Source organism: Ixodes scapularis, unplaced genomic scaffold (genome assembly GCF_016920785.2).
Source record: "Ixodes scapularis isolate PalLabHiFi unplaced genomic scaffold, ASM1692078v2 PGA_scaffold2__306_contigs__length_199485367, whole genome shotgun sequence".
NCBI lineage: Eukaryota > Metazoa > Arthropoda > Arachnida > Ixodida > Ixodidae > Ixodes > Ixodes scapularis.
The window spans coordinates 120,735,207-120,751,413 of NW_024609857.1; the positions used below are offsets into that span (position 1 = coordinate 120,735,207).

General features: G+C 47.4%; 1 protein-coding gene across 3 annotated transcripts in view; it reads right to left on the reverse strand.

The window, feature by feature from the left end:
* Positions 1 to 16,207, reverse strand: part of LOC8030412 (solute carrier family 66 member 2) — a 28,870-nt gene that overhangs the window by 6,589 nt on the left and 6,074 nt on the right. The window contains exons 2-4 of one of the 3 annotated variants that reach the window (XM_042292004.1): positions 15,649 to 15,892; positions 12,933 to 13,069; positions 9,966 to 10,058 (exon numbers count right to left, since the gene is read on the reverse strand). In XM_042292004.1, coding sequence (XP_042147938.1) covers positions 9,966 to 10,058; positions 12,933 to 13,069; positions 15,649 to 15,857 — 439 coding nt within the window. In that variant the 5' untranslated portion in view covers positions 15,858 to 15,892. The remainder of the gene's footprint in view (positions 1 to 9,965; positions 10,059 to 12,932; positions 13,070 to 15,648; positions 15,893 to 16,207) is intronic. The other 2 variants (XM_042292005.1, XM_040215656.3) reach the window with 2 other exon arrangements.

Below are 16,207 nucleotides of genomic sequence, written 5' to 3' on the forward strand. Positions count from 1 at the left end.
TGTCATCTTCCATGGTTGATCTTAGGTATGTCTTTGTAAGCTTTAATTTTGAGAAACTCCTCTCAGCGGTGGCCACTGAATTAAAATTAACTGTTGGGCTAGTTGGTCACACACCTTTATTACAAAAGCGCTTGGCGCTTTTGTAATTAAGGTGGCCACTGACACAGGCAAAGTGAGGAGGATCCTCAATGACATAAGGGAAGTTGCCACGTAGATGGTTGTGCAGAATGAAGTAGAGGATGTCCTGGGGATCACTGCATCCAGTGGGCAGCAGGCTGCATGGGTAGATCAGCTCTTCGCAGAGATCTGTACCGTCGATGTCTGCACTTTTTAGGTGTCTCAGTGCATGGTCAAGGTCTTGGCACAGTTTAAGAAGTTCTGCTTTGTCGGGAAGTCGGGTGAGTTCCTAAAGAAACCTCCAGAGGCTCACGTGCTGCTCCATCCGCGTGAAGCCCTCTTCAATCGATATCTTTACGGTGCCAATCATCTCTTAGAAGAACTCCCGTTTGAATTTTGTCTCGACATCATCAACCTCCTCTTGGCACTCATAACTGAATAGACCGATCTCACCAGGTAGTTTGAGAACGCCACCGCTGCCGCCAAGCATCCTGGGAGCTGTAGTCTTTCTGCACGCGCGACAACCCCACTGGCGGTCTGCGCGCGCAGAGCACGAGGCGGCATGAGCTCTCTCGTGAACTGGCATGTGACTCCTATGAACTACAGTTATGGTGGCGTCGCGCATGCGTGGAACGCTTGGTGAGATCGGTATATTGGCGCTTTTTACGTCGCAGTCAAGGGGCCGGTTTCATCACTCTGTCAACACCCATGCTCTCGGCAAGACCGTTCGCAGTTGCCAGTGCAGTTTCGTACCCGACTTCGGGATGATTGTCGATGTAATCGCTGCATGCTTTCAGCAGCTGGGTGGTTGCTACGTATAAGGTCCGTGGGCTGCCCTGCAAGAGTTCAAGCTTCATGTTGGACGCCAGGGTCTGCCTGCGGTGATTCGGCCACTCCTATGCAACATTATTCATTTAGCGGTTTTCGGGATTCTTGCGGCGTGTTTCTGAATTTTTGAGTTGGCAACACTAATCGGCATTGCGAGTCCGGGGTCGTCACTGGTCGCTCACACAAAAAAGAGAGAGCTGCGGATCCAAAGTTCTTCACACATTATTTTCAGTCGGGTTGAAGCCTCTGGGCACAGAGGCTCACCGGATGCCGAGGAGGCATTGGTTCGTTTATAGCCTACTTCCAAAGACTCCAGAGCGAGTGTTGCCCAAAGCGCAGCTCGAATGCTGGGAGAAATCGGGTTCAATTTACCCCCGGTCAGACCTCCTGAGCGAAGGCATGCTTCAGCTCAGAATAACTTGGCAAAGGGGCGAAGCTTACATTTTCTGCGAGCCAATCAGAGCCTCTGAGCGAAGCACGGGATAACTAAGAGCAAAAATCCGTTCCAATAGTATTTTGTCACGTGACACGGGACGTTTCTTTTTTTTATTTTTTTTTATTTTATGTTGGATTAAACCTGTTATACCGTCGGGTGGTGCAGGTGGAGAGGAACAGTTTATTTCCTTTTCTTTTAGCTTCCACTTAAAAATTGAGTATTTTGTCACGTGACTCGCTCCGACACACTGATTTGCTCGCCGATGAGCTTGGCGCCACCGTTTGGTAAGTATCGCTAAGATTGCGGCATGCTGGCTCCATCGCTTTTTTCGAGTCAGGTTTTGCTCCGCTCGTAATTCGAGAGCTGTGCGGAGGTGATCGCTTGCCGTTCACGATTCATTCCCTGACGCTTTGAATCTCACGGAGGAGAGGTTCTCTATAGTAAAACATCTGCAAGTGGCTGTGAGTCGATGGACGCCAGTTATAACAATAGCCTATACTTGGTTACAGCTTAGGTCCGAGCGTGGCCGTTGTTATGAGCCGAAGGTCCAATCAAAGAGCGCAAAAAGTTCAACGTCATGGCGTTCTTCGCTCTTGACAGGATGAGCTGGTGGAGGAGCACGATCTGAAAGACCGCGAACACCACTGGTCCTATCAACTGCGGAGAGCACGCCATGACGGTGTGCCTTTTTCGACGTTAGATTGGCCCTTCCGCTCGTAACATCGGCCACGCTCGGAGCTAAGGTGAAACAAAGTATAGTCGCTGGTTTTGCGGCCGCAATGCCAAAGAGCGAGCGCCAACAACTTTTTCTACATGTAGGGGGGAGGGGGCGCACTCAGCGAACCGATCGTGTTTTTTGTTTTTTTATCCCCTCGAGATACGGGTCCTGCATGAGCTGGCGGCCCTTTCCGCGCCCCCCTATGAATGGCGCCCTGTGCGGCTGCGCAGGTCGCCCACCCCAAAGGCCGGCCCTGGTGGCCGATGAACCTCTTATAATACATGCAGGTGAATGGCACCAGTTACCAAAACAATCCCCATTTTCCAATTGAAATTTTCAGAAAATCACCTGTAACTTTTGACTGAGATAACGGTTAGTTCTGAAAGTTTAGCATCCAATTCGGACCGCTAGGGCTACATTTCGGCAGAGAATGAGCGTTCAATGATGCATAGAATATTTTTGCACTAAAAAAATGTCCGTAAATATTTTTGGGGACACCTTTTACATAATGACTAAACAATAGAAAAAAAGGGTTTGAAACACTGAACGGAAGAAAGCGCAATCAACATTCCATGCAAGTGGTGCAGGCAGGTGGTTCCGCAAGCTCTAGGGATAAATGATTAAACAAATTTAACGGCAAAATGGGATGCCTGCTTTGGGACCATGGTTTAGACTTGAAGAAACAAATCATGGTGGGGCTATTAGCTGATTTCTTAGTTGTGTTGTGTGTGAAATATTTTTAATTGAATGGCGCGGTGCTTTGACACCGATAAAAGCCCTTGGCTTCAATGCTGTTAAAAATCTTGCCTCTATCACTCCAATAAACCCAGAACCTGCAGGATGCGTCTCGTGTGTGTTAGGCGTGTGTTACGATTTGCTATGCTTGGTTGCAGGAAGGTTTGGATGGGTTCAGATGCACTGCACATTCGACACTCTTACGACCTCCGGGTTCACCTGAACTATAAAGAAAAGTTTAAATTCCTCCAAAAGTAGAGTGTGTCACGAACATACATTGCTGATGAGTTTTCCACGGGTCTACTCCTTTGGCAAGTGTGTGTAGGGCCTCGATTTCTTAGTGCCCTTCAATTGTAAGGAGCCCCTTTGTTGTAACTGAAGTAATCGCGAGGGGAGGAGGCCGTTGCACACCTTACTTCATAAATTGATTGCGACGTAAAACGCCCGCTGTGCCCTCCCTCAGTACGGTACGATTAAGGCCGCGATGTCACGAGCCCATGTGGCGAGCTGCAGTTTGTCCGGAATCAGCTGGGCACGCCGACGGTCGCCTGCGGTTCATACCTGGTTCCGCTTCAAGTCCGAACGCTTCCGACGCTACGATTCGAGGAAGCCAATCAAGCAGTGACAAAAGTGCATCGTCACTGCGCTCGTCGTCTTTGCAAGTTTGCCATCGCCACCTGAACTAATCACACACAATAAAGGTGCCGCGATCCTGCGCTCTTTCATTGCACGAGAGGTCCAGTCAGTGATAGCAAATCTAAAAAAAACGAGCGCCGTGATGACGCCCTCTTTGCACTGCTTAATTCACTTTATGGGATCGTGGCAACGGCTGTGATCGGGTTTCAGTATACACCTTTCCAAAAAACGCTCCTAGGCTGCCGCCATGTTGCTGATGATGATGCAACTGGTGCGACTCTCTTGCACCTTATCAGCCAGAAATTTTCTGCCACTCTCGTAGACTGTTCAAACCTGCTCGGCGAGATTTTCCAACCGTGTTTTGCGGTTCTGCATTTCAAGTTTTCCAGTTTCTCTTGAAAGTTTTCACTTTCGTTTTCTTACGCGTGCTTCATACCCCTTTTAGCATTGTCTTCCGCAGTGCGGACAAGGGCTGGTAGGCCCCAAGCGCTTGCCGGTCTGGTCGACGTTCGCGGAAAACCAAGGCATGGAAGAAGGCCAAACGGCCCTCTACGCGATTTTGCAAACAACAACTGTTCTCCCCACTTCCAGAGATACTCCTGGAAAGTTCTTCCCCATGTTTGCCCAAAATAGACGTTCGGGTGGAGAATGAATCAGCTGCGCCCATTCTTTTGCCTCGGTGCTGCGAAAAAAAGGAGCTCTCTCCAAAATGAAGTCCTCTTTGATTCTGTCCGATTGTCGAGAAGTGACTGATGTTGATGCTGTGGATCAGATACGCTGTTATTTGAGGCCTTTCTCAAATAAAGCCTTTCCGGACAATGCTGCACCATGTGGTACATACAATTCATGTTAGAATGTTGACACTCGCTGAATCTTATGTCCGAGTCCCGTAACCACATTACTTGCCTTTATCTCCTGTTGTAAATTATTTTCGAAAGCAAAGTGCTTTGTCGATTGACACAGCTGAGCAGGCGGCGTTGTCAAGACTTATTGTAAAATGAAACAAACATTAGTCTCATTAGTTGCTGCAGACACATTAACAAAAATGGTAGTGTGCGAATAATCAAAATTTTGAATGTAGTTTCGAATAATACACTATTCAATATTCGTTTCAAAATGAACTGCAATATTCTTATTTCTTGAAGTGTCCATCGTGGCAGGTTAGCCCTGTTTAGCGTCTTTCTTACCGAGCACGGGTGCACTGCAGATGAGCAACACCTGCGCAAGCGGGCTCTGGGGGTGTCGCTTTTCTGCAGTGCACCGGTGCTCGGTAAGAAGTGCACTTAACGGGGTAACCCGCCGCAAACAACACTTGAAAAGGTATGAATATCGCAATTGCGTGCTTGGGGGATTGGTGGTTGAGTGGTCTAGCGCATGCCAGCTTGGAGCACTTGGAGTGAAAGCTTGCGCTGCTGAACTTAGGGATCCTGGGATCAATCCCCACCCCTGCCCGTTTTGATCTGGATGAGCATCGTACCGACATGTGGTTGTGTATTACTACTGCGTGGTGCACATTAAAGACCCCAGACTAGCAGTTGTACTGCACTGGCTAAATTGCTCATCTACATCTGAGACATCAGACGTCCATTTGGGCTGACTAACTGCTGGCTGTATAAACATTACACACATCACAATTAATTATTTGCGTGCTTGGGAGAAAAACACACTTTCAAAGTGCGATGATGCGTGCGCGTGCCAGGTGTATTTCGAAAGGAACTAACAGTTTGTGAATGTTGAAATCTACACTGCAGTAAAATTTTCACAATTAAACTGTGGTTGTTATGCAAGAGAATATGTTAGGCAGAGGTGCCCCAACAACCTGCGTTCATCATTCGAAATTCTTTTTGTGTTTCATTTGAGATTGAAGAAAGAATATTTGAATATAGCAAGGTTTGTAAATTCACTCAATTAGGTATAGCTGGGCACTTCCAAAGACTTCCAAAGACTTCCAAAGGTCACAGTCCATAAATATAGTTTGATTAAAATTAGCTTACAAATGGACAAGTGGAAGCTTGGAAACGACCTTCACGAGTTTAGCTGGGTTTTCGTTAAAGCATGGTGCAATAGTGTAAGGCTTGGAGAGAAAGGCGAGAGTGTTAGTTTAGTAGTAGTGGATCAACAAATTAATAACCTGTGTTTAGACCTGCACAAAGTGGGAAATAAAATTGATCAACCCCAATAAAACCAAAGCACTATCAACGCATAGAAGACGGAAGGTGATTTAAATGACTACATTTTTGGTTCCGCTCCTATTTTATGTGTGTCTGTAGTTTGCAACCTTGGTTTTTATTTGTAGAGTAATCTTTCTTTTTCCTACCATGTCTCTCAAATTGCTGGCCCAACTGTAAGATTGCTGGGCACGATTTGCAGTCTGACCCAGGAATTTTCAAATCTATAGTGTATTATTCGCTTATTTTACAGTCTGATTCGTCCCAACTGATGACTTGCAAAATAAAGATATGAAGCACGAGGACGCTTCAAATCAGGAGTTCGGTTGTTCTGAAGCACTAATTAATTAATTAATTAACCCCTTAAGTGCCTTCGACGAGCTAAGCTCGTCGGCCACTTTCTGGCTAAAAATGTCGTGGACGAGCTCAGCTCGTACAGTGGTTTTTTCGGTAGCCCTCAATTCCACGGACGAGCTAGGCCTGTCCATGTAGTTTTACGGCGCTGATCATAGATGGCAGCACTCGTTTTAGTTGGCAAATATTTTTTTTTGCCTCCGCTCATTTTTGCGTAATAAACTTTTCAAATGTTATGTGTAATACTAGAGGAATAACAATTCAAAATAAAAATATATGGCACTTTTAGGTTACTTTTGGAAAAACAAATTTGGCACTTAAGGGGTTAAAGGACACATGCAAAGGAAAAAAAACATTTTTTTGAGACAGCTTAGATGGAAAAAGGATGTCATAAAACAATTTTACAACGAAGAAAAAAAAAATTTTAGAGCTATATTTACGGCGCTATACGAATTTGTAGTTGGCGCTCGCGGGAGCCGCCGCTGGTCACGTGGTAGGCCCGCGCGCCGCCGCGCTGCGTCGTTGCCGCACGCTGAGCGTTGTGCGAACGCCGCTTCAATGCGTTTCTTCATGGCGGTGTTCAGGGGCTACCCAACAGGTGGCGTCCGTGTGTTCTCTCGTCGTAATCACCCAATTCACCCCTGTTGCCCTCACGATTAGACGAGTGTGTCGAAGAATTGCGATGGAATTGTTTATAAATTAACAGATACAAGTTTGTCTGCTTCGGAAAGCCGCCGCCGTCGTCTGGCCGGCGCACAGGTCTATATCTTGTCTGCTTGCGCTTTTTCAGGAGTTTCCTTTGGGCTCTAAAAGTTACTTATTCATCTTAGTTTTTGTTATACTTCAAACAGAGATGAATAAGTTACTTTTAGAGGCCATAGGAAGCTTCCGAAAGAACGCAAGCACCACGTGATAAATAAGGACCAGTCACGTGATAAATACGGACCACATTTCCGCGGTGCCCGCGGGCGCCAGCTACAAATTCGTTTTGCGCCGTAAATATAGCTCTAAAAATTTTTTTTTCTTCGTTGTAAAATCGTTTTATGGCGTCCTTTTTCCATCTAAGCCGTTTTAAAAAAATGTTTTTTTCCTTTGCATGTGTCCTTTAAAGGGACCATGAAATGATTTTAAAATCGAGTTTCATCCACCGCACGTCGTAAAAGGTGTGAAAAGAAACACAAAAACACAAAAATAGGGAGCCCAAAAAAATCATTTGCTATAGAACTTTTAAAAGAAAACTGGACTCTTTTGCGCCTTCCTTCCTTCGCCTGTTCACTACGATGCATACGCAGAATCGGTGCACGTCAGCCGAATCCACATCGCCTATTGGGTAAGAGCCTACCTCACCAGCACCGCGATCGTAAACAATGAATAGCCGGCGAATGTTTCCTAAAAGTTTTGTTAAATAATATTCAGATCCACATTTTGTAGCATAATTAGAGATGTGTGGCGAAAATTGCCAAATTTGATAGGATGGATGGATGGATGAATACGGCTGAGCCCTTTGGATCGGGCGGTAGCTTACGCCACCTAGCCATTTTGTTTTACCATTTAAGCTTAGAATATTTAAATGTGAAATCTATATTCACTCCGCAGTGCAAAGAAAGTGAGGCTATGAAACCCCCTTGCCATCAGTGATTAAGAAAATACCTAGTTTTCTCTCGATTTCTGCCACCATTCACTTAATCTTTGCTTGGTAATCTCTACAGTCTTGAAATCCACTCTCCCTTCGCTGTCTCTAAAACCCAATGACTTTATTAAATCTATGTTGTCTTCGGTAGGCATAGGGTGAAGCCCTTTACAGTAGAGTATCAAGTGCTCAGCCGTCTCGTCCTCCTCTCCACAAGCAGTGCACACTGTATCAATTTCCTGGTACTTCACTCTGTATGTTCTGGTTCGCAGAACACCCGTTCTTGCCTCAAACAGCAATGAGCTTCCCCTAGAATTGTCATAAATGCTTTCTTTGGCAATAACTCTTTTGTTTAATCTATAGCTTTCCAGAGCAGTCTTTGTCTGCATTCCCTCTAGCCACCGATCTCTTTCTGTGGCCTTAACTTTCTTCTTAACTGAGACTTGCTCTTCCGTATCTTCGCTATAGCCCAAAAACCTTCCTCTTAATTTCCTAGTGCGCTGTCTCCACTTTGTGTCTACACTCCTCATGCATGATAATGCTGAGAGCCAAGCGCCATCTATCGTGTGGTAAACGAAGCAACTACTGCGCGTGCGCAGTAGGGCAGGGCCGCCAGTTACTTGGGTGACGGCGACCGACGAACATTTATTTTCTTTGTTTTCCTTCCCCTCAAAACTCTGACTGACTGAACGTTTATTTTTCTACGTGTTCTTCCCGCGCGTGCCGACTTCAAGCAGCAAAAAAACAGTACTTAAAACAGACCACGACGAACAAGAACGCTGGATTCACCGACTCCGACGAAGCGTATAGGCCTAGCAGGCATTCCGACTCGGCGCTGCGTTGCTTCGTCGCAAGACCGTCTGCCTACGACCGGCTGGCGTGCTAAATGGAATATGCCCGCGCGACCCTTGTGGACCCTTCCCGTATTATAGTTTGATCACTGACCTCAATTCTAGATTAAGAGGTGAGGAGGTCAATCTCTTCCCCTTGTTTTCCGAGGCAGTGTTGACGAACACTCGTCGAAAAGGGACTCTCGTCGATTCTATCTTCTTGTTTTGTGTGATATAGAGCTGAAATAAACGCCGTATGGATTGCCTTCGTAACACGGTATGTACACTTTGTTATTGGTATGCCATTTTTATTCTGACAGACTGCACGTGTCGACCCCGGTCCAACCTTTCTTTGCCGAGTGTCGCGTCAGTATCGAGTTGCAATCGTAAAAGAACGGTCCCGAAGCGCTTACCAACAGCGCGAATACAAGACTTCCATCAAGCGCGCGCGTCCGCTCCGAGTGTAAGCAGGTATTTACGTGGCTCTTGCTGACACTCGTAGTTCAAACGTATCTTTTTTAACGTCGGCTCGCTCCTGCATCTCCGAGGCCGCGAAAAACGCCATCTACGTCGCTTTGCAAACGACTGACACGGGCCGGCCCTTCTGCCAACAATGACGGGGTGGTGACAAGACTCGCTGCACTTCCCAACAGGCATACCGGCGTATGGGACTAGTCCCATGCTGTCGCTGTAGCGCAACATATCTCATTGAATTTCGCTCAGCTGCGATGCGGCGATGAGAGGCGCCGATTCAGGAAATACGTCGGTGACATCAGCGCAGTAAAACCTACCGGCGCACCCCAACTCGTTGCCGCTAACACTCCCATTCTCCTACTGCCGAGAGAACTTCCGGTTCCGGAAACGGTCTACGTCACGGCTTCTTTTGCGGTCAGTTGGAGAGAATGAAAAAGTCGATATTTCAATAATTTTTTGTGTAAAAGTTAATAAACCGAGACGAAAACGGATGCCTGTTCGGCATTCAGTGAACATTGACGGTTTAATGTAAAAGTTATCTGGAAAAAGTAAAAAGGTCATTTCATGGTCCCTTTAATAATAAGTATTATCACTATAATAAAACATATGGGGGGTTTATGTTCCAAACCAACGAAGGGTACAGCCTGACCTTTCCAGTCTGCCAAGGAAGCAGCATACAGATTCCCCTTCACTGCTATTCGACAATTCAGCGAGATGATTTGGCCAGTGCCAGGGAAGTATGACTACTAACGCAGAGTGTGCAGTCAGCATCGCCGGAACAACGTCCGTCCAGATTAACGAGCAAGAATCATACGTCTACGGTGGCTTAAAACGCAGAGGCACCAGTTGCGAATTGCTCGCCAGCAAAACAAAAAGGGTCCCAATTCCGGCAGACAGAAATCTCGGCAAGACGTTAGTTCCCAAGCCGTGCACAGCCAGAGGAGAGGGGGGAGAGAGAAGGCGGAAGAGAGCGACTTGCCGTCGAGGCGGGCAGCAGAGAGAGAGGGGGAGGATGCAAAGCGAGGAGGTCATGACCTACCCCACAGGGTTCCCGTCGGGAGAGGAGACCTCTGGCAGGAGACGCCATCTGAGCCACCCGCAGGTACAACCAGGGTTAGAAACGGGCGCCCGCCTGCCGATTGGCACCGTTGGAGACGCATGCACCGACCAAAAAGATTCGGCACGGGCGAGGAACCACCACCCTTGTGGCAGGGGCACAGAAAACCGACGACCCTCGAGGCCGGTTTGCACATTTGCGTCTGAGCACGACTGAGTGCGTCGCAACCACCCACGACGGGCAAACACGCCGCCATTTTTATTGGGTAGACCCGAAACTCTTCTGATCTTTGCGGCAGCAACCACGAAAGTAGTCGAGGGCTTTCGCATGCCGGATAATGTATGAGGCAAATGTTTGCAATAAAGGCTTTTATTATTATTATTATTATTGGTGAGATCAAATCTATGCACCATCTAGGAGGAATGGTTGCCATAATATCATTGGAATTATTTCGAGCAGACTGTGAAAGAACAAGGAGTAAAATGTAGGGAGATTGGCGGTGCTCAGGGGCTACCCAACAGGTGGCGTCCGTGTGTTCTCTCGTCGTAATCACCCAATTCACCCCTGTTGCCCTCACGATTAGACGAGTGTGTCGAAGAATTGCGATGGAATTGTTTACAAATTAACAGATACATGTTCCTGCTACTGGCAGATGCAAGTTGCTGCGACACAGTCGACGACACTCGAGGGGAAATGTGCGAACCAGTCCCGACGCGCACTTTGGTGCATAAAAAGGGATGGCGCCACAGGACTACCACGAGACACAAGGAGAGGCTGTGGTTAGTGCCAAACATGTAAAATTCATAAATGGAAAAAAGAAAAAAAAAAAAGAAGGGCCACAATTTACTTAGAAGTGGAAAAGAAAAAGAGATAGATAGACAGGTTTATAAAGGAAAGAAGAAGACGTTAACCCGAACATCGGTTGGCTACTTTGTACTGGGGACAAGACAAGAGGGAGAGAGGGGAAATTTAAAGGGGCGGTACAATGAATCCCCGACGTTTATAACCTATGAAACCGGCGATAGTTTCCCTTCTCGTGCAAAGATAGTTGGGGAAAAAATTAAATAAAAAAGAGCGGCATTCTCTTTCTCAATTCGCAGCCAGAACAAGAACAGAATGTGGTATGGAGCCAATTATATGCCGCCAATGTTTATCGCAGCCACGTGCTGGGGTTGGCAACGCACAGAACGCACAACGAGTTCCAGACATTGTTAGTGCTAGGCAATTGTCGTCGTTGCAGAGATTGGACACGAGCCACACTCCGAATGCTCGTCGAGCTATTAATTGTCGCGAGCCCAAGTCGAGTGCTTGCGCAATGCTCGGGTCTAATCCACAAGCCGCATTCAGATGTCGCAATGCTCGGGGGATAGGCCAAGACCGCAACCACCGAGCTATGTCGTCAAGTTTTGCGAAGGAGAAATTGAAAGAAAATGCTCGCCTTATCCTTGAAATTAGAATGCAACGAAGTTTCTTGGTCAGTGGCATGGCATGCGAGTATACTTGGGTCCCAATAGTGCCAGTAAGCTCGTGTAAAGTGAAACTTTCTAACTGAATATTGCTGCATTGCCTCTTTAACCCTAGATGCACAAATGACTCGACGGCGCTCCCGAGTCAAAACATTGGCGCGACAGGGAGCAAGAATGAATACTGTAAATGACTTCATTTTTGCGGGCTCAATATTTCACAAATTTTCTACAGTGTGGTTTTGGAGATATTTCGCAGGCACAAAATTCTGCAATTTAGGGTGATATATGCTATGTACTCACTATCATGGGCTTGCGAAAATTAAGTAGTTTACAGTATAGTTACAGAATTAAATATAGTAGAAGTGGCTAGACTGACATAACCCAAAAGCCACAAAAGATATCGTTGTTTTCCACAGGGCTACCCGAAAGGCTCGTTCACACACTTGCGTCGACTGCGTTGCGACATGCTGCATGCTGCCTCCTCATTGGCTTGTCGCAAGAATCGCCGTAGCAACAGCTCGATGCAAGCAGTCTTATTGAGGCAGAACTGGTTGCAGTCACATTCGAACGCAACTGTGTGAACAAGCCTTAAGGAAGGATAACTAAATTTTTACGACAGTTGTTTTACTAGTGCTAGAAATGCTAGGTATATCACCCCTGCATGCGTTCTGTGCGTGCATTACCATTCTTTACACAACCCTGACTAAACTATCTTTGTTATGGTTGCACAGCGCCTTGGCTAATGGCATAGTGACCGTCAGTCAAAAGCAGATGCACAGCCAGAGTTTCAAGAGACCAGACAGCATGGGTTCTCAAACTGGATTCTAAGGAACCATGGGGTTTCCTAGAGTACCCTCAAGAGCTCCCCAGGGTACCCTCAAGAATTCCACAGTGTACCCTCAAGGCTTCCTCAAAGTGCCCTCAAGGCTTCCCCAGAGTACCCTCAAGAGTTTCCAAGGGTTTCCCGGTGTACCCTCAAGGGTCTCCCACAAAGTTCCTCATAATATTCTCAGGGGTTCCCCAGAGTAGCCTCAAGAGTCCCCCACTTACCCCCAGGAGTTCCCCAAGGATCCCCAGAGTACCATAAAAAATTCCCCAGAGTGCACTCGCAAATTTATTAAGGTTCCCCAGGTACCCTCGAGAGTTCCCTAGAGTGCTCGCATGAGCTCCCTCAGCTCCCAATTTTCTCGACTGCTCCCCAACCGTAAGTATTTTTCCAGATTATGCAATATTTTAGGCAGATATGGGCCATCCATTGATGCATAACTATGAGATAACATTCCCTAGTTATAGATTATTAATTAAAAAGGTCCATGGACTTTTTCGCTACTTTATCGTATGAATGCCGAGACCAGGAGGAGTTCCTCGGCTTTCAGACAGGACGCACACAGGTTCCTCAAGATTAAAGCATCTGAGAACCACTGCCATCGAGAGCCAGCACAGAACAATGAGAGAGGGAGAGGGAAGAGGGAGAGGGGAGCACCTGTGAAGGTGTGGCTGGGCTGCGGCAGGACGAGGCTCTGGCTGCGGGTGTGCACGCACAGCCTCAGCATGGCCAGCATGCAGGCAGTCATCACTAGGCTCTGGGCCAGCAGGGGCAGCTCAAACGGGTGGCCGAACCTGGGCACGCACCGGAAGCAGCCTCTGGTTGGTGCACGCCGATTAATGACAGCGACACTACGTTGTGTTTACGAGCTCTATTCGGTCGCAAAAAGCTTTTATAAATAAACCGAGGAACCAAGTGCAACAAAACTTTTATTGAGGGCGTCTACAGGGCATGCATTTATCGTACAGTCGTGCCTCGTCAATACGGACCCCTTATACGAATACCCCATTATATGGACAAAGCTTTCAGGGACGAATTGGGTGACTATGCACATTTTTGTCTCGTATATACAAACAACTCACAGCATGCATAATTTGTTTCGAAGCGGAGGTGTCTGTATTACCGAGACATCGGTGTACTCAAATTCTGCGAGCATAGATTTTAAAGAAAAAAAATCTCTGAGCCTAAAAATGTTTGCTTTTTCCTATGGAAAATGGTAAAAAAATTGTCTGGTTGACGCTGCCACTTGCAGATGACAGAGCATAATGCAAAAACGCGAAAGCTTCTTTGAGACGAACACCTTAAAGGGGCCCTGCAATGACTTTTTTACTAATTTTTAATTTGCACCGAACCTGAGCGCACTGAACGTAGTAACTTAGTGAAACTTTTCTTTTCTCAAAATTCCCTTTATTTTAAAAGTTATAGGCAAATTAAAATTACAAAAACAAGCAAAAAATAACCTCCCTCATGACGTCCTTGGTTGCTTGAGAGTGGCCGTGAACTAGATGAGGGGTAGTGAGCTTATCGAGCACTCACGGCTGCCGCACTCCGAGTCGACGGCGCGAGAGGGCGCCATTGAAGCGTGTTCTGGATAGGCTGTATGCAGCGGGCAGCCACAGCAGCTCTCATTGCATTTGTTGCGCGATTAAATACTAATTCGGCATGACACTTCATTGGCCACAAACGACAGCAAACACGGGGTAAAGATCAGTTCAGAATGGGAGCTACTCTGCGCTGCCATACCGCGAAACGGCCAAACCGCAAGACAAAGCTTCTCGTCGAAGGCCTTCGGAACGCTCGGAGCCGCTCGGATCCTCCTGCCCAAATGACCGAGCGCCGCCGCGTACATCCGTGACCTTCCCGTGTCGGCGCCTGATCCCACTACTCCTTTCTAGTGTGCGCCGCCTTTTCCACCGCTTGGTGGCGGGTATGTCGACGAGTCATTTCTTGTTTCCGTACTTTATGAACTGCATTCGTTTCTTTTTTTATCTAAAATACTGAACAAAAACTACTTTTATAAAAAATTGAAACGGTTCGCGCCACTTATATTTTGTATTTCGACTAAAAAGAAGCTTTTAGCGGCTCTAACCAGTAGTAAGCCCAGGACCAAAGACGTCACATTTTGCGCGCTTTCGGTACCGCGGGTCGCCCTCGTTGGTGGAGGAGGTTTCCGCATCGTCCGGTTAAAATATGACGCACTGATATTAAGTTACTCTCTCCGTGCCCGCTGGTTTGCCTGAACCCCAAGAGACGTGGAAACCGCAAAAAAGGTGGACTCTTAAATATGATTGCAGGGCCCCTTTAAAGCAGATACAGGAGATTCGAGCAAATGTGGTAGCATCAGTGAGCAGCAGTGTCAACCAGTTGGTCTTTACCGTTTTCTTCCCTTTGCATAGGAAAAAAACCAAGAATTTTGGGCTTCAGTTTTTTTTTCTTAAACCCACACTCACGAAACTTGAGTATGATAAATGCACCACCCAAAGACACCTTTCTGAAGCCTTAATGTACTCCATTCATTTTTCTATTTATTCATATCATATTTTTTTCATGCCCGAATACTCTCGGACACGCCTTGTAGGTACACTCGGCTCCTGGACCATACAACAGAGGACATCCAAAGCTATATTCTTTATTTTTTGCGGGAACATTAGCACATCTTCTGGAGCTGCGCGGACATTAGAATGATTTGCAAAGAGAGTTTGCAATTTGATTCGATTTGTACGAAACTTTTGCAATCTAAATTAGTACTAGGAGTCTTTTTAGTATTTAAAAACAATAAGTAATGTCTGCAGAGTTCCCTGATTTCTTGCGCCAAGCACCGGTGCTAAAAGGAGAAGTTCACACTACACCGGCACTCCGGCATTAAATTTCACCGCACGGCGTTTCGGTCACCTTCGCCATGGTACCGGAACAGGTCTTCCTTCAACTGGCGCGTTTAGCCAATGCCGCCTGAAAGACGGAGACTGCAGTTTTTCTCCTCTACCACTGCTGAAAGTGAATCCTCGCAGGACCTCACAACACAGCGACGCCAGGCCGCCTGTGTCTGCCGCTCGGGCAGGTGGATCCACTAACGACGTCGTACGCAGGTCTTAGGACCAACCACGATTTCAGCGGTTAGTCGCAAAGTTTCAGCAACGAAGGAGAGCAAACGAGAGTGTCGCCATCGTCGCATTGTCCCAGCTGCTGGCTGAACGCGTTTCCGAGAACTGTCGGGCAGGAGGGCGACCTACGGTGGAACGGATGTCTGCCACATTCAGCTCCGCCGCAACGTCACCACCAAAATCGTGGCGGGCGATGGAAGGACGCGAGTGTGACGTCCTAGGGCGGAAACCAAGAGACCACAAATGAGGACGCGGTAAATACAGGGCCTCACCAGAACAGGATCCGGAGAGTGTTGGCAACGAGCAGCGCCAGGCACACGAAGGGCGAGAAGCCTTCGGCATTGTTGGTCCGCCGGATCTCCCGGTATTGCGGGACGTAGGGCACCACCCCGCCGAATATGATGGCCGTGGACGCCCCCCACGACACTAGCTGGGCGGGGCTCACCGCACCCTCCTCTGCCAGCTCCAGCCAGGTGGACATCTCTCGAGCGTCAGGCCGGGGACGCCCACTGGCCTCTGTACAGATGCCGCCACCTCGTCAACGTCACACGTGAGCAATTTGTACCTGCAAATTACGGCGCACAAAAGCAGATGCACAGTTGCGCGGGAATGCAAAAAGAGACACTCACGCAGCGCCAACTAGCAACTTAAGACTGCTTGAGTGTCTTCCTGTTTGTGTGCCTGCGAAATGCCGTGTCTGCTTTTGCGCAATGTAATTCGGAGGTATCAACGACAAACTCGATTAAACTGCGGTCTTAACAAGCTGCCTGCTTTGCCTTCGCAAGGATGCTCCGACCGGTTGGAAACTAACCAGCGAGAAAACACGTTCTC